General features: G+C 36.5%; 1 protein-coding gene across 1 annotated transcript; it reads left to right on the top strand.

The window, feature by feature from the left end:
- Window positions 1-7,802: 7,802 nt before the first annotated feature.
- On the top strand, window positions 7,803-9,571 carry LOC132284187 (probable xyloglucan galactosyltransferase GT19). The gene has a single exon (XM_059786270.1). The coding sequence runs from the start codon at window positions 8,094-8,096 to the stop codon at window positions 9,426-9,428; it is 1,335 nt and encodes a 444-aa protein (XP_059642253.1). The 5' UTR covers window positions 7,803-8,093; the 3' UTR covers window positions 9,429-9,571.
- The last annotated feature ends 9,588 nt before the right edge of the window (window positions 9,572-19,159 follow it).

Here is a 19,159-nt window from a genome sequence, read left to right as displayed (position 1 = left end):
GACCCTTAGGTTCAGTTTTTACCAAGAACAGAAGGGGTGGAAGCGGCCGGAGATGAAGCAAAAGGCCGGAGGAGGTTCAGGCTCTCAGAGAGGGAGAAAGCCGGCACCATGGAAGAGGGAGCCGGCTCCCCCTAAGAGTAGAGCCGGCTCTAGGGGATGTAGAGCCGGTTCCACCCATTTAGAGCTGGCTCCAAGAAGTTTTGGAGCCTGCTCCAGTGTTGTTTGGAGCCTGCTCTACAAGTTTAAGAGCAGACTCTCTCACAATGATGTTTTCTGGACTTTTCTGGGCATCGTTTGGATGATTTTAATTCTTTCTGAACTGTGTTGTGAGTATACTAGGGTTCTTAATTCCAATTTCAAGTGTTATTAAAACCTTTTATTGCATAGTTTATGTCTCTATGCTAAAGGATGGAACAATAGAAAAATATACAACTGTGCATGCTGTTAACGGAAGGAAGGAAATTAATTACTTAATTTAATTTTAGCAATTTAATAGGATATAGTATGATTATAAATCTTATATTGAATGCATGATAGGGTCATTTATTTGTTAGATTTGATCTATGCATGCTCTGGATGTTAATTGTTGAAATATTAAATTCTTTTCTGCAATTACATGGATTAACGCTATGATTTTAATTGCTGAAATATTTAAACACTATTCTGCAATTATCTGGATCATGGTTTTAGACTGTAAATTGCTGAACTATTATTTATGTTGTATAATTTACATAGATGTGAAGGATTGTATGCATCGGTATGGGACGGTGGCATACTAGGGATGGTTTAGCTTAAAACGCTAATACCTGACCTATCAGATTAAATGAATGGATTGTAAAATATTGAATCCTATTTGTGTTTAAGTCATATCAACTGACTAAGTTGAATGACCTCTTAGATTAGTTGGTTATAGTTAAGTCATATCAACTGAATAAGTTGAGTGACTAACTGGATTGTATATTGTATGTCAGCTCAATGAATAATTGAATGACATACTCTGGTTTTGGACGGACTTTAGATATATGGTTATGGTACCACGAGATGAGCTTGAGTCTCAGGCTCATTGGTTAGGGTGCGTATATGCAGTGGACGCGTAACTGGCTATGATAGGGTGAGGTGTACCCTGTTAGATCTAGGTACTCATGCCCACCTTTGCATGCGTTTTCGCATGTTGCCTTCTATTCAGGTTGAAACCCCTATTGTAGTCCAATGAAGGTCCCTTAGTGTGGATATATATATGTATGGACTAAATAGATATTGTGAGGTATCTAGGGTGTATATGCGTATCAGGTCACCGTATGGATTGTAGTTAGATTAGAACTTGTTCGTGGACCTGACCCACTTTTTTATTCTTTTCAGGTACAGGACGGTTCCAGCCTTAGAACTTGATAGTGCTTGTGGGGAACAATCTCTCATTCATCTGCTTACGTAGGACTTCTCTCTATGTTCTAGTTTGTTTTATTTTCAGTTATTCAGTTCAGTTGGGACTTTTGTTAGGGGTCCACTAGATGGATTCCCAAGTTGTACTTTTGGAGGTTTTGGAGAATCGGATTATAATTTTTCATAATTCTTTCAGCTTTGTTAGTTAATTCTTTCATTTTTATATTCTGTGTTCGTTTTAAAATATTAATTATTTTATATTCCTTCGGGTTTGGGCCTGGGCCTGATCAACCCGTGTCTCGGATCCGAGGGGTATCACAAGCGTCACCCAAGATCCAATTGTTGGTAACTCCCAATCACAAACTAATTTTTAGAGTTGGATATTCCAAAATTATCTTGAGCACAGGAATGATGAAATTGTACGAACACAAGACACCATGGCTCAATGCTTAGTTGAGCGTCACCCAAGCCTTCAGACCCTGTCCAACGCCTACTTTTCAGGGCAGGGTTGCTACCTCCGCCACCGATGTTGGCAATGGGAAGCAAAGGAGGGCCACGAGACACCCATCCAATAGATCCTATGACCGGACGCCATTTGACATCCAAGAAGTCAGACAACACTGACCAATCAAAGGACTTTGAAGGTGATGGAGATGATGATGAAGACAGTGCAACCTCATGAAGCTTATATATCTCTGGTTTCTAAGATTAGTATTGCTAGGATTGATCTGCTCAGATCATTGAAGAGTTTTTTGAACTTTGAAATTGTGTAACTCGTGAATAACCCCCAATTAAGATTTCAGTGCTTAATCCAGATATTGGGCTATGATGTATATTCTGTTACTTCGTCTTGTTGTAGAAAGAACTTCATTTTATATTTGTGTTAGCATATATTGGTTTCAATTTGTATCTATTTAGGTCACCCACACACATTCAAAATTGTAGTATTGAAATGCCAAACATGGATTTGATGATTCAAAATTTTTTATTTATTTTTAACAAGGCAAACAAGCAAAATAAAATATAAACACTCACAAAAAAAAACAAATTTTTTAGTTGAAAAAGAATGGTAGTTGAAAATGATAGTTGGGAATGGTAATTGAAAAAAAATGGTGATTGTGTTAAAAAATAGTACTTTGGATAAAATGCACCATTGGAGCAGAGTTGCTAAAATATAGCATTTGACATTGTAACTCCTCTCAAAATATAGATTTGACAGCCCGAAATGACATTTTGCATTGGAGTTGCTCTTACAACTTAAGTTTCTAACCTATCACATCCAAGGTGAATAAAACAAAATCTTCATAAACGGGTTTATATCTCTAATTTATTCCATATACTTCGGTATTAGATTTTTTTACTTTTCTTTTCCAATTGAGTTAGATTAGCTTCAACAAGCTTTGCATATGCCATAAATTCGAGGTTGTTTTACCTCTCCCAAACTATTCCCGTCAAATACATACAACCACAAGCCCAACCCGCTGGAAATACATTCTACCATGCAAGAAAAAATAAAGAGAGTCAGACTTAGTTTGTTTCGACGTAAAAGATTTTTTTTTTTTCAGGTAAAATATTTTTTAATTTTTAGGTATTTGGCAAAAGTCTAGGACCTCTAGGTCGAGGTCGCGTCCATCAAGCGGGCGTTTAAATTGACTTGCCAAAAATTTATGGGTAAGTTATTTTTGTTAGGTTTTAATATATTTTTTTTTTTCGTAAATATTTTATACAACCAAACACCAAAAAAAAAAATTAAAAAAAAAATCTGAAATATATTTTATATCCAAACAAACAAGGAGAAATTGCAAATAACCTCTCCCTACTATTCCTTTTTGGCACTTAATTCCCTACTCTAAATTTTTCGTAGCAATTGTGAAAAAAAACAAAAAAAAAAAAAAAAAAAAAAAAATCGTACCAATCCATGGAGCCTTAGCATTTTTTTTATTTTTTTATTTTTTTATTTTTTTTAGCAAATGGAGCCTTAGCATTTAAAAGGTCTATAAGCCGAAATATAGTACCCGTACACCCTTGAACACATTGAGCCTATGGAATTGTTATAATCTAAATTTATTTCAATGTTGAGAGGCTTATGCGAGACCACACAAAGAATTAGAATCTAAATTTATTTTTTAAGTAAATGTAATGATAAAGGCTAGTCTTAAATGTGGGGTTTAATGAAATTTGAGTCTTAAAGGCGTTCCTTTTGAGCTTGCTCTGGAATAAAGGAGTCTTTAATTCTACATAATGTAATAATTTACAAGTGAAGCCCAAATTTGAATGTGTGGCCCAAGCTAGTAGTCTTGATGGCCTTCTATTGAGCCCGCACTAAGTAGGGCTGCAATTCGGGTGAGTTGGATTTGAGGTACAGCTGGAACTCAATCCAATATATGAAATGTTTAACTTTTATCTAACATTAATTTGACCTTCGACCACAATTATTCTTTTCTTAAACGTGGCCTGAGAGTTCGAGTTAGAAACTCAGTTAATTCGAATTACTCATTTGGTCAATCACCACATTGAAAAATTAATATGATCTTGAGCTAGTTTCATATTAAACTATTCCTTGAAAAAAAAAAAAAAAAAAAACTTATTGCAAGTTTTTAATAAATTACAAATAAATTTTTAAAAAATTAAGTATCCAAAATGTTAATATACAATAAATTAAGATTTAAACAAAAATAAGTTTAAAAGAAAAGGTGATTATAATTTCAATATTATATATGTATTTCAAATAAATAAATCAATATAAATAATATTAGAATTCGGGTTCAGGATGGACTCGTGTTGCTAGTTCCTCAGCCCTAATTAAATTTGAGTTAAATTTTTTTAATTCAAATCTAATTGTAATTATAAAAATAATTGTCCAAACTCATAAAAAATCGAATTAAATTCAAGCTGCCGAGTCCAAATTGCACCCCAACATTGAATACACTGCAACATATATAATATAAAATGGTTTCAACTTACCCCATTATCATGGACTGGTTAAAAAAGTTAACAATTTGTTTGTATTTTTTCAACAATGACTATTTTACCATCACAAGGGGGGTAAAATGCTATTAATATATATATATATATATATATATATATATAGTGCAGGGAGTTCTAAATTTATTGTGCGTAAATGATATGATAAAGGCAATAGCCTTGAATGTGGGGCTAATGAATGAAATAGTCTTAATGGCATCCCTATCGAGCTTTGTAATAGAATAAAGGAGTCTTTAATTTCACAAAATGCAATAGTTTACAAGTGAAGCCCAAATTTGAATGTGTGGCCCAAGGCAATAGCCTTCTATTGAGCCGTAAGTAGGGCTTCAACTCCGGAGAGTTGGCCCGAGTTGGGTTGAAAGCGTTTGAAATGTTTGAACTCTAATTTAACCTTAATCCGGTGTTCAACAATAATTACTTAAATGAGTCCAATTCATCATTTTATTTTTAAACTTGGGATAAGACTTATTCGAGTTAGAAAGTCAAGTTTTTTTGGGTTACTCATAGCATCAATCTCCACACTAAAAAATTAATATGATCTTCAATTAGTTTCATTTTAAATTACTCTTTAACTACAGAAAGTTTTAAAAACTTATTGCAAGTTTTAAATAAATTACAAATAAATTCTTAAAAAATTAATCCTCCAAAGTGTTAACATACAATAAATTAAGATTTAAACAAAAAAAGTTGAAAAGAACAAAAAAGTGATTATAATTTCAATATCATATATAATGTATATAAAATTTTAAAAATATAATGCATATAAATAATATTAGAATTCAGATTCGGGTGGACTCGTATTGCTAACATCTCAACCCAAACACATCCCTAATTAAATTCGGTGATTTTTCAATCTAAATTCAATTATAATTGTAAAAATGATTGTCCAAACCCATAAAAAATAGAATTAGATTCAAGTTGTCCAACCTAAGTTACACCACTAACACTAAGTACGCTGCAAAAATATAATCTACAATGGTTCCAACTTACCCAATTATCATGGACTTTGTAAAAAAAATAACAATTTATTTGTATTTTTCAACAATAACCATGTTACCGTCATAGGGGGGTAAAATGCATGTGATAGTATGTTTAACATTTTTTCAACAATAACCATTTTACCGTCACAAGGGGGCAAACAATGGTTGCAAATTTATTTGTATTTTTTCAACAATAATCATGACGTCGGTGAACTTAACAATTTCTTTTTGCAACATTGGCATTCATTTTCCTCCATCCATCTCACTGCTTTTGTGATGTCAATGGCTTCATCATTGGCTACTCCTACAAACAATATAGTCTGTTAGTGAAATGTATTGTGCAAAAGAAAAAGAAATTTTGATATACTCCATGTCTAAGAGTATTTCCAATGATATGTTAAAATATATATATTTTTATTATAAATTATACACTGTCATGTAAGGAACGGAGGGAGTTAAGGACCAAGGGGCACGTGTCTCCCGGATTTTCTTATATTCTATATATATTTTATAATAATATATTTTTTTTGTTATAAAAATATGAAAAGTGTCCCTCTCAATTTTTTCATTCTTCATGTATATGTTTCCTATTTTTTCTCCTAAATTGTTTCTTTAATTCTTATATTCTATATTAGTAAATTAATTTCATCTAAAAAATATCACTATTTCTTTTTATATACACACATATATTTATAAACATTGACTTATAGGCATGTACATTATATTAAGGGTAGCAAATTACGACACGATATGAGTTAAAAGAGTTTGGATTTGACAAAAACGGGTTTGGGTCATAAAAGGGTCGACACGATTAATCCGTTTACTTAACCGTGTCGGGTTAGGATTGAAGGGTTCAACCTGTGTAACCCGTTTATAACCCATTTAACTCAACACGTTATAATAGTGAATATGACCTATATAATATATTACTCGTTTAAACTCAATTACTATGGATGTTAAGTCATTTCAACATAAACCTTGTCTATACTTTATAATTTTTCTTTTTATTTTGAATATTTGAGTTAATTATGACAATTTTTTTCTATTATTTAGTATTTAATTAAATATTAAATGTCTCATTTTGATAAACAAGTCATTAAACCGGTTAACACGTTTATCTGTTTAATAAACGAGTTGGGTTAGTGTTGAGGATTCTTGACACGATTACTAAATGAGTTAAGTTTGGGTTTACCTATTTAGTATAATACGCTTACATTAAAATGATACGAACACGATCCATGAACATGAATTGTCACCCATACATTATATTGTAAATATATGTTATGGTGTACAATACTACAATGTGCCCCTGAAAATTTTTTCTGGCTCTGTCCCTGTTGCCATGTATAATGTGTAAAAAAAATTTATCTTTAGCATTTTGTTAAGATACACTGTCAAAATTGTTGTGTATTTTACATAACATTATTATAAAGCCAGCACATTTCGTTCTTTTTCATTCCATTAACGAATCAACTCTATATTAAGTAGGTTTGTAAAAATTATATAAAATCCAGGTATGACACTGGTTGACCGGTATGTTTAGAATGTACAATTACTACAATGCCCTTATAAAATTAGATTATAAAATTTACTATGATATATTATAAAATTAGATTAAGTATATATAAACACACTCTTGAAACACAATTAAAGAAAAATTATAACTTAGTTGAGCTGAATCTTAGAATTTGAAAATAAGAAAAATTATATGCTAAAAAAAAAAATTATAGTGTGTGTTAATTATTAGGTTATGGAGGCAGGGTTGGAGAAGATATGGGGTGGGGTGAAATTTTAAACCGGAGTGAAAATTAAAAAATTCACCGGTTATTGGGATTGAGATCCCCACCTCGCAAAGTTACCATCATGAAGGATTATTTACAAAACTGATACTTTGGGTAGAATTGTCCAAAATAAATACTCCATTTGTCACCTATTAAATATGTATATTTAGAAATTGAAGTTTTTAAGGGGACATGTGCTTTGTTCCCTTTTAAAATTACGAATTTATTCTTTTTAGTTTAGATATATATAGTTATTAAGTTTGAATTTTTAAAAAAAATATAAATAACTATGATGGAAAGATCCTTTGACTAAATAACTATGACGGAAAGATCCTTTGACTTTTTAAAATGAACCATTAATTCAAGACACTTAAAAATAAGATAGTAAACTATTAACCATTAATTTAAGACACTTAAAAATAAGATAGTAAATTATTAACATAGGACAGAGGTATATATGCAAATAATCCAAACTAGAAAGTAACCAGTGTATGAAAGAGTTGAGTTTATGACTAAAATTACTCTCACCTCCGTCAACTTGTACCCTCCTCTTGTTTGATTCGCTTAATTAACATTACTATTATCATGGTAAGAAACACGCCCAATAGAATTCGAACTATAAAAGCAGATAATGGCGCCGGATACGGTGGAAACTGGAAAGTGAGACCTTGCTCCCTCCACCGACAAAGGCGGTGGTCAACACTCAACCTCAATTGCTTTCTATCTCTCTTTTTTGTTTTTCAACTGTTACCTTCTCTCTTAAATGCTATCTCAATACCAAATCCTTCCTCAATCCCACGAATCTCTCATCTCTGTAACAAAGCACAACAAAACAAAAACCAAATCAACAAAAATTTATTCAAAATCTCCACGATAAAGAAAAGTCAAAATAACAAAGAAAATAGAACCACTCAATCTATCTCCACACCCAGTTTCTTTCTCTAATCCAAATTATCCCCAATTTTCCATGGCCATCAAACCCACAATTCTCATCACTCTCATCTTCTTATTAGCCAATTCAGTTGTATCCCAACAATCCGATCTCGAATCCGACCCCACCTCCGATTGTACCGGCCGTCTGATCTACATCAGACGCCTCCCAACGCAATTCAACACCGACCTCCTCACCAACTGCTCTGAATACCCTCTTTTTGATGATTTCTGCCCGTACTTGGCCAACCATGGTCTCGGCCTCAAGACCCACAATCGCTCGCACAGCTGGTACCGAACAGACCCTTTCATGCTCGAGCTCATCTTCCACCGTCGAATGCAAGAATACCCATGTCTCACCTCCGATCCTGAATCCGCCGACGCCATCTACCTCCCGTACTATGCCGGAATCGACTCTCTCCGCTACCTCTATGGCCCCGATTCCAATTCTAGCTTCGAGCACGGCCTCAATTTGTTCCAATTTATTCGACACTTCGATTCGCCTCACATCTGGGGTAGAAACTCCGGGCACGACCATTTCTTGGTGATGGCTCGTCCGGCGTGGGACTTCACTCAGCCACTGTCGAACGATCCGCCGATCTGGGGCACTTCGTTTCTCGAATTGCCGGAGTTCTTCAACGTCACGGCGTTGACGTTGGAGTCCAGAGCGTGGCCGTGGCAAGAACAGGCAGTTCCGTACCCAACGTCGTTTCATCCTCCCAGTGCGGCATTTCTTCAGTCATGGATCGTGCGTGCCCGCCGCTCGCGGCGGACGACTTTGATGGCTTTCGCCGGAGGCGGAGGAGTGTCACAATCCCCGAACATAAGGCGGAGCATTAGACTCCAATGCGAGAATAACAGTACAGATATGGTGATTGTCAGTGCTGGGTATTCCAAATTGTGCGAGTTTGTGGATTGTTCGAATGGGATTTGTGAGCACGACCCAATTCGATTCATGAGGCCAATGTTGCAATCCACCTTTTGTTTGCAGCCTCCCGGCGACACCCCGTCGAGGCGGTCCACATTCGATTCAATCGTGGCCGGGTGTATTCCGGTGTTCTTCGAGGAAATGTCGGCGAAGTTGCAGTACAGATGGCACATGCCGGATGATCAATACGGCGAGTTCTCGGTGTTCATTCCGAAAGAGGAAGTGGTGTTCAAAGGGTTAAAGATTGTAGATGTGTTGATGGGTATTCCAAGGGCTGAAGTTAGAAGGATGAGAGAGAGAGTTCTGGAATTGTTGCCCAGAGTTATGTATAGGAAGCACGGAACTTCAGTGGATTGGAGGACAAAGATTGATGCATTTGATATTGCCATAGAGGGTACGTTACAGAGGATCAAATCAAGACTTAAACAACTTGCAGCTCAATGATTTTCATTTCAATAATTCTTCTTGTTTGTTGTGATATTTTACCATTATTTTTCTGCACCCTATTTATTCATAAGAAAGATGTAGAGCAAGTTAAAGTTTTGTATTATTTCATTGACAATAATAATACATTTGATTTTGATTGAGATTATAGTTTTTTTTTTGGGCCTCTTTGTGGGCATTCATGGTAGATATACCACAGTACCTGACATAGATCAGGAGAAAAAGCTATTCAATGATGCAATACAAAATGCTTCTTCTTCCTTACTGCAAAAAGTAAATCCTAAATCCATTTATTGTCTGACTAGGGGAAGTTAAAAAGAAAGGGTAAACTACCCTGGCCCCTTTGAGCTTTGCAACTTTTTATCTTCGTTTTAAACTTTTGTCATATGTCTGGTGTTAATTTTGTCGCACCATATGTACGGAGTATTAATTAAGAATAAAAATGTAATTGAAGGTTAATTTTGATATTGCAAAAAAGTATTCCTACCAGAGTTTTTGGTTAATTAACAGACTTGGAGGTTAGAATGTTTTTTTATTTTTTTATTTTAATCTGAGAGTTGCAATCCAAGGGTGGTTTTCCCTAAACAAAATAATGTAAAGATCCAAACATGTTCATAGAAACAATTAGCTACTGAACGTGCGTTTGAACAACTCTAATGAATAATATTTCTCCTCTCTCTCTCTCTCTCCAACTGAAGGTGCTCTCCAACTATAAAGGAAATTTAGTAAAACTAAAGAGCTCCATGAAACCCCTTCTCCCCAAACCTCCTCTCCCCAACCAGCATCACCATGAACAACAACGACATCATGAGCATCAGCAGCATCTTCCCCATCCAAAACAACACAACTTCCATCAACCTCAACCACAACCCCAGATCAAGCAGAAGAAAAACAAACTACAACAGCAACCACACTTTCACTACCAACAAAAGACTCTTCTCACCAGACCACAAAACCAAAGCACTCACAGCCACCATCAACCTCCCTCAATAAATAACCCCATTCCCAACCATGTAAAGCCACCATTCACCCCTATACGCAAACAAACCAATCCACTTGCAGCTCAAATACATGACACTACATTAAAAACAACCCCAAGGAAACCAACAGAACCAACATCAACAGCCTTACTTACACAGGTGTACCCCCCTCCATTACCACATTCCCCTAGTGGGAAAGCATTCCCATCACCTATTATTAAACCAATCCGAAGCACAAGAAACACAATCACTGCTCCTACCTCACCAAAGGAACACTCACCCCCTCACTCACAAGAAACCACTCCAGATCATCTACAACCTTCAACCTCGCAAACTCAGCAAATTAGGAACTTTAACCCATTGTTATACAGCTCCCCCGGGCATTAGATTGAACGCCTCACAGAATAACTGCAATGGAAGGATGAGAATTTGGGCAAAGCACTGGACATGTTCAAAGAGAAGAACAAGATCATCTCAAAGCTAAGGGAAGAAGTAACCCAATTCAAAATCCAGAAGGCTCCACCAGACAACCACCAAGGCTATAAGGACACAATTTCAAAGCTACAAGCTGAGACTGCCGAACTCAAGAGGCAGATCAACCACCATCATCCACTACCTCTGATGACCTGACAACCAATGTGGACCCAGGATTGAACTCAAATTTGAATTTGAATTCTAATGAAACAGTCAAAATTTTACTGTAAGTACCTATATAGTCAACCTTACCACCCTTACCACATATCCCACACACCATTCCAATAGAGGTAAGCACAGATAGCCTTCCCACCAACCACATCCCATCTCCTACTTTACAACCTACATTCAGCCTACAGTCAAACTCACATTTGACTAATGCCCAACCCTTACATATCTCCACCCTACTACGTCACATCACTGACCCTCAACCTATCAACCCTCATCCCCCACCACCTAAGGTTATTACCCAGCAGGCAAAATCATGGACTGAAGTGATCAAACAATGCAACGACAAAATGAGATTCGAATTCATTCCTTCTTCCTTACCCTCGTCCAACATCATTGACCTTCCTAAAGAAGTTATTGATGAAGGTCTCCACTTCTGGAATGAGTCCCATCTGGTAGGGATATCCATCCACAAAAGAATCCCCTTCAAGGTCATCCAAAAAGCAGCGGCAAAGCTATGGAACAAGCATGGGCTCACTGACACTATCCAAGGAGAAGGAAACTCATTCTTCTTCAAATTCAAATCAACCATTGAAGTAGAAAAGGTTTTACCACTAGGGCCATGGACTATTACAGGCCACCCTTTTTCCTTGATGAAATGGAATCAAGTTTACCAACCTCACTTAAACCACATAGGCTGCATCCCTTATTGGGTCAAATTTCATGGTATTCCACCTAATTACTGGACAGACAAAGGCCTTAGCTATATAGCCAGTTCAATGGGAGAGCCCCTTTATGTAGATGAAACCACAGAGAATAAAATTAAGCTTAAGTTTGCAAGAATTTGCATTAATCTAGACCTATCCAAACCACTGAAGCATAAAGTATAGCTAAAAATTGAGGATGACAACCTTGAACAAATCAAAGTTGAATACTAATAGCTCCCAAATATCTGTAATAAATGCAATCAACTAAGCCACACAAATGATCAATGCCCCCTAAACTATATCAAACCAATCTACCACAAAACCAAGCACAATATTATCACCAATCACAATGCAACCCCCAATGACTCCAGGTCATTACAGAAAGATCACAGCCCGGCAACCAATCCACCCAACACTGAATGGATAACAGTCAGAAAAAAAAGAAAAAAATCAATCCCAATCATTAATGAACCCCTACCACAACCTCTTTCCAGCATCTCTACAACCCAATTCTCAACCCTAGCACATATATCTCAAGAAGTAAATCCACCTACCAACATCTCAACCACCCTTACTCAACATATCAGCCACTCCTCCTTAGACACAATGGTGCAGAACACATTTTCAAGCTCTCCCAATCTATCCATTACACATTCACCATACTACTCCCCACTGTGCTCCAAGAAACTAAATTTCTCAAATATGACACCATTCCCTTCAAAATCACCTCATAAGACATCCCACCCAACCTCACCATCAACCTTTCCATAGTCTAAGGAACAAGGGATAAATCACCACTCAACAAACTTAATTTCACCACCTGCAAAGTCCACCAATGAGAAGGTTACAATAAGATCCATGAAGAAAGCAGCAAGGAGGAAGTCTTGTGGTAGCACAGAGTTGATGTTTAATGGTCTTGTCCAAGGCCACAAACATCCTGAAGGTTCTCTCTCCCACCCTTTTAATGATCTATTTCCTCACATGGAGCATTAGAGGGCTAAACCAACCCTCTAAACATGCAAAAATCAAAAAGCTGATCTTTAAAAAAAAGCTGGATTTAGTCTCAACTATTGAGACTAAAGTCTTTCACACCAACATTGAATCTATTTATAGATTCTTAGCCCCTCTTGGTCCGTTGTGCACAACTACAGTTTTTCCCATTTAGGTAGAATATGGGTATTATGGAACCCAAATGTAATTGATCTCAATGTGATTGACACAAATAGACAAGCCATCCACTGCAGCATCACCATCACAGGCCAAAATGTTACCTTTTTCACTTCTTTCATATATACAGCTAACTCTGTTACCGAAAGACAAGTGCTTTGGGAGAACATCATATTACATACAGGTAACTTTACCTAATCTCCTTGGCTCCTGATAGGAGACTTCAATGTAATCCCAAATGCTAGAGAGAAGCATGGTGGCACAATGAGATAGTACCCAGCCATGACTAAATTTAAAGAGTGCCTGCAGAAAGCTGAGCTTGAAAACCTAAAATTCAATGGTATACTTTACTCTTGGTGCAACAGAAGGTTGGGAGTAGCCTGCATTGCCAAAAAAATGCATCAAGCCTTGGTTAACCAAATATGGACCAACTCATTCCCATTGCTTGAGTGCAACTTCTTGACACCAGGGATCTCAGACCACAGCCCCATTCTAGTTTCCATGGATTTCCACCTACCAAGGAGATGTATTTCATTCAAGTTCTTTAATACCTAGAGTTCCCATCCCCGGTTCCTACCTTTAGTACAAGAAGTATGGAGCACTCGTATTGAGGGCACAGTAATGTACCAATGTGTCCAAAAGCTCAAATTATTGAAGCATGTCTTCAAAACCAACTACACAAAAGAATTTACTGATATTGATTCTAAACTACATGCAGTCAAAATGGAGCTGGACTCTTGTTAACTTAACCTTGACACCAATCCAAGCAATGATTTCCTAAAGCACGTAGAGAGATCACTTACCAATGAATACCTGAGGCTGGCAAAACATCAAGAAGATATGTTGAGGCAGAAATTAAGAATAACATGGTTGAAGTTGGGTGATTGCAACACTTCCTACTTCCACAAATCCCTCTCATCTAGAAACAACAGGAAAAAAATTGTTTCCCTTACCACTAATAATGGTCGAGTCCTAACTAATAGGGAAACCATCAAAACAGAAGTTGTATCTCACTTTCACAACCTGTGTGGCTGCTTTCCCCCTTCAACACACAGCATTACTGATTTACAGCCATTCATATCCAGATTGGTACTTACTCACCTCCACAGTTTTTTGGATGAGTCCCCATCCCACAGTGACATCCAATCATGCATGCTTAGGCTCAGCAAGGACAAAGCCCCTGGTCCAGATGGATACAATGCAACATTTTTTCAAAAAGCTTGGGGAATTGTTGGAAGAACTGTCACTAAAGCTGTCTCTGAATTTTTCAGGAATGGGAAGATGATATCTAAAGCAAATAATACATATATTGCATTGATCCCCAAATGCCAAAACCCACCACCATCCATGACTACAGGCCTGTATCCTATTGCAACTCCATATATAAATGCATTGCAAAAATTCTGGCATACAAGCTGCAGCAGTCCCTCCCTCATATCATTGACATATCACAGTCAGCAATTATAAGTGGCAGGAAAATCAGAGATCCAATCCTCCTAGCTCATGAGCTTTTCAAAGGGTACCATAATGACTCATCTACTGCAAAATGTGCCATCAAAATTGATCTAAAAAAAGCCTTTGATTCAGTTAAATGGGATTTCATCCTAAGTTGTCTCAGTCTGCCAAACTTCACAACTAAGTTCATCTCCCTTATTCAGGCCTACATCTCCTCGCCCTCTTTCACTATTGCTCTAAATAGGGAATTTCAAGGGTTCTTCAAAAGGAAAAGAGTCTTGAGACAAGGTGACCCCATTTCACCTTTCCTTTTTGTCATTATAATGGATGCATTATCCTCCATCATCAATGAATATATAAGAAGAGCTCATACCTTCAAGTTCCACTGGAGATGTGGACCTTTGAAGATCACACACCTTTCATATGCAGATGACCTCATGTTGTTCTGTCATAGACATATTACATCTATCTCAGTGCTGAAATCTGCCCTTGATCACTTCTGTTGCATGTCTGGATTGGATATTAATCTCTCAAAGAGCAATGTTTACTTCACTGGAACTGATCTTTATACAGAGGCTGCAATCACATTCATGCTTGGCATTGGGATTGGATCCCTTCTAGTCAAATATTTAGGGGTTCCTATAATACCCCTAATTTTAAAAGGATATTTCTAGTATTTAATTTTTGATTTAATTGTTTACTTGTTTATTGTGTTGATTAAATGGCATGTATTTTGTTTAATTGTTAATTATTTGCTTAATTGTTAATTATTTATTTGTTTTAATTATTTGATTAATTGTTAATTATTCATTTTTTTTGTTAATAGTTGTTATTATTTAATTCATTGATTTTATATTTCTGGTTCTCGTACGTATAAGCTTATGTAATTTAGTCGACATTGTTTTAAACCTAGTTTGTTCAATGGGCCAATTTATTTATGGATTAGGGTTAATGTTTAAGTCTATAAATACATACACGTACTCGGGGTTAGGATTTGAGACAAACATAAGGTTACGTCTGTAACACATGGGGTTGCTAAGAAACAGAGCGTGAACTTGGGGAATTGGCAGAGCAGTTCAAGGGAGAATACAGAAACTGTGGAATTAGAATTTCAAAGCCTGAAACTCAAGGCAAGTCTTGTTCTTCTCCTTCCCTTTAATTCGTGTTATGTGCATGCCTGGTTAGACTTCAGGGATTAATTAAAGGCTAAAAAAATGGATTAAACCAACATGATATCAAGTCTTGTATGCATGTATGAATTATATAAATGTCATTGAAATAAGTGATTTGCATAAACCTTGATGTTTTCTGTTATTTGTTCTTCTCGGTGTTTATATTTAAATTTTTTATTAAGTTGAGATCATGAATGTATACTGATGATTAGTAATTAATCTGGGATTGAGATTAAACTCTGAATCAAGTAGTAAAAATAGTATTCAAATTTTACCGAAGAAATCTGTTTTGAATCAAATTAGTTTAGAACTAAGAATTCTGTAATTGGTTGCTTCAAAAAGGGTTGTGTTCTATACAAGTTAGGATTGGTTATCAATGGGTTAAGATTACCCTAGAACTAAGATTGAACCCTAGAACAACCATTAAGAACCTTACAGAGGTCTGGAAAACACCGCAGTTGAAGAAGATGCAGCAGAACGAACGATGGCAACTAAGGGGAGAAGAGCAGGCTCCAAGAAGAGGAGGAGCCGGCTCTTTTTACCTTAGAGCAGTCTCCAAAGGAAGGTGGAGCAGGCTCTAGCATCTAAGAGCCGGCTCCTAGATCAATGGAGCAGGCTCTTTGTTTTGAAAGAGCCTGCTCTCAGTTGAACGCACCAAATTTTGTTTCTGTGCACTGTTTGGTCTGTATAGGTTCTTGGAACTTTGTTTAAACTATTTTAAATTGTTGTTGGGTCTGGAATAAACCTGTTATACTAAGGGAAATATTAATCCATAATTGGGTTAAGGATTGGAGCAAATTAAATATAAGAAATATCGGGAGTTGCTAACTGTTTTGAACATTTAAAACCATGTACTGGAACTTGGAATTTTTCTGGCATATATATTTTATTACTGTTTGGTTGTATTTAAACAGAAGTATAAGAAGAATAAATACTTGAATTTATCTATGCTTGATATGGAATAAATTGATAAGTATACTTTGTAAATTCTATCAATTTATGGATTTTATGGAGGATTTGAGTGCTATAACTCGTATTAGCAACTTTAATGGATGGAATGTGATGCTTAGGTTCTGTAATGATTTTCCTAACGTCATGTGATATGTATTAAATTGTATTTATGCATATTCTGGATAATGGTTGATAAATAACAATAATTATCTTAATAATTATGTTGGATGGATTGGATTGCATGTACCGATATGGGATGGTGACATACTGGGTAAGGACTAGTTAAAATACTAAGTTCTACCTAATTTGGATTAAGGTATGGATTAATTGTAAAGGTTAAGTCCTTCACTTGCATATGTCATATCAATTGTAAATTGAGTGACCTACTTTTGGTTTCAGGATGGATGTGTTATACATTATATCAAACCACTACAAGGTTGAATGATATTTTGTATTAGGAGGAGTACGGACTTTATATATATATTATATGGTGCTGTGGTATGAGCTTGAGTCTCATGACCATGGTTAGGGCGAGTATATCGCCTAGGATGGATAACTGGACATAGCTGGTGTTCCCTGGTAGGTCTAGGTACTCATGCCCACCTTAGGGTACGTATTTGCATGTTGCCTTCTATTCAGGCTGAGACAGACCTACTGGACTAGCGAGCGTCCTATAGTGTGTACTTTATACTTATATGGACTACTCTAGATATTGTTGAGTCTTCCTAGGATGTATCTACGTATCAGATTACTGTATGGATTGTAGTAGATCAGGACTTGCATGTGGGCCTGACCCACTTCTTTATTTTTCAGGTGTTAGTTAGTTTCAGGGTTAGAGCTTGGACGTGCAGAGCAGATACGGATATTCATTCCTCCAACTATATAGGAGTCTTCTTTATGCTAGCTTTAGATTTTATTTCCATTATTTTAGTTTCGGTTTAAGAATCTTTAATAAAAGGTCCAATGGATGGATTCCCAAGTTGTAAACCTATGGAGTTTGGATTTAACAAATTTCAATAATTATATTATTTTAAGGATTTTCAATTAGCATTTTTTCAGCTTATTATTTTTATTTCTTATTTTATCTTTTATTCTGTGTTCGGTTACATATTAATTGTTTGATATCCCTCGGGTTTGGGTTTGGGTCTGGGCCTGATCAACCCGTGTCTCGGATCCTAGGGGTATCACAGTTCCTCTCATCATTACCAACCTGAAATCATCATACTGCAGCCAACTAATTAAAAAGATCACAAATAGAATCTCACATTGGTCTTCAAGATCTCTTTTTTATGCAGGTAGATTTCAACTTATAAAAGCAGTACTGGTTTCAACACAAGTCTATTGGTAAAGTATCTTCATTCTCCCCAAAGTAGTTATCAATGAGCTCAATCAAATCTTCAGAGCAGTCCTTTGGTCAGGGCCTGAAATGAAGACAAGTGGAGCTAAAGTGACTTGGAGCAAAGTTTGCTTGCCAAAAAATTAAGGAGGCCTCGGCATTCCAAATTTGGAGTTGTCTAACAAAGCTGGAATCCTGAGGTATATTTGGGACATTCACTCTAATGACACTGACTGAATTTGGATCACTTGGTGTAGAGTTCACCTCATCAAATCAAAGAATATTTGGACAATTAACTTTTCACATCCTTACTCCTGGAGTTTGAGGAAACTCTTGCAGCTCAGACATCTTGCTAGACTACTTCTCAAACACAAAATTAGCAATGGCTCAGAGACCTTATTCTGGTTAACAATTGGTCCATAGGGGGTCCTCTTTGCACTTGCTTCCTAAAAAGTATTCTTACCAATGCAGGGTTCCATAAATCAACCACAGTGGCCACAGTCATCCAAAACTCATCCTGGTCATTCCCCATATGCCTAACTTCTATAATCCCAGAGCTACTGCTACTACATCCCCCTTGTTCTTCAAGAAGTGATAGTAAGCACTAGTAAGCATCACCAAATGGTAAGTACAACTTCAAGCATACAACATTGTACCTCATAGAACACTCTCAAGTAGTCCATTGGCATAATTTAGTCTAGATTTCCCCTATAATTCCTCGAATGAAGCTCAATCTATGGCTTGCAGTCCAATCCAGGTTACCCACTTTAGACAGCAGATCCATGTCCAGCTATGATAACATATGTGCTCTATGCCATTCTCAACCAGAATCCCACCAGTATTTATTCCTCACTTGCTGTTTTGTATCCCCAATTTGGCACTTCATCAAACTCAAATGTCAATTCTACACTGCAATTACAAATTGGGATAACTTGATCCACCTGATCTCTGCACACTGGAAACGAAATTCACTAACAAACCTCCTTCACAAACTATGTTTTTCATCAATGGTTTACCACACCTGGGAAGAAAAGAATGAACGAATCTTCATAGGGAAATCTTCTACCCAAAGAATGGTTCTCACTAAAATCACCTCCACCATCACTGTTATTCTCAAATTGGGGTTCCTTCGTGACTGCCCCTCTTAGAGACAGATACTCTAGGACTGGAATCTCCCCTCCCGATTGCTGCCGTCCACCACCAAGACCACCTGACTGAGAATTGCTCTAGCGTCCTCCTCTAGGGTTACAAACCGAATTGTCCACTAATAACCTCCATTAACGGCTAAATAAGCCGTTAATTGCGGTTATTAGGTTTGAAA

The sequence above is a fragment of the Cornus florida genome, unplaced genomic scaffold (genome assembly GCF_030987335.1).
Source record: "Cornus florida cultivar Cherokee Brave unplaced genomic scaffold, ASM3098733v1 CherokeeBrave_3.0.0_Hap2_Chr11, whole genome shotgun sequence".
NCBI lineage: Eukaryota > Viridiplantae > Streptophyta > Magnoliopsida > Cornales > Cornaceae > Cornus > Cornus florida.
The sequence above is the reverse complement of the archived record's forward strand: the minus strand, read 5'-3'. Positions and strand labels throughout refer to the sequence as shown.

Coding starts and splice junctions, on each gene's coding strand:
- LOC132284187 (XM_059786270.1), top strand. CDS start 8,094: ATGGCCATCAAACCCACAATTCTCATCACTCTCATCTTCTTATTAGCC.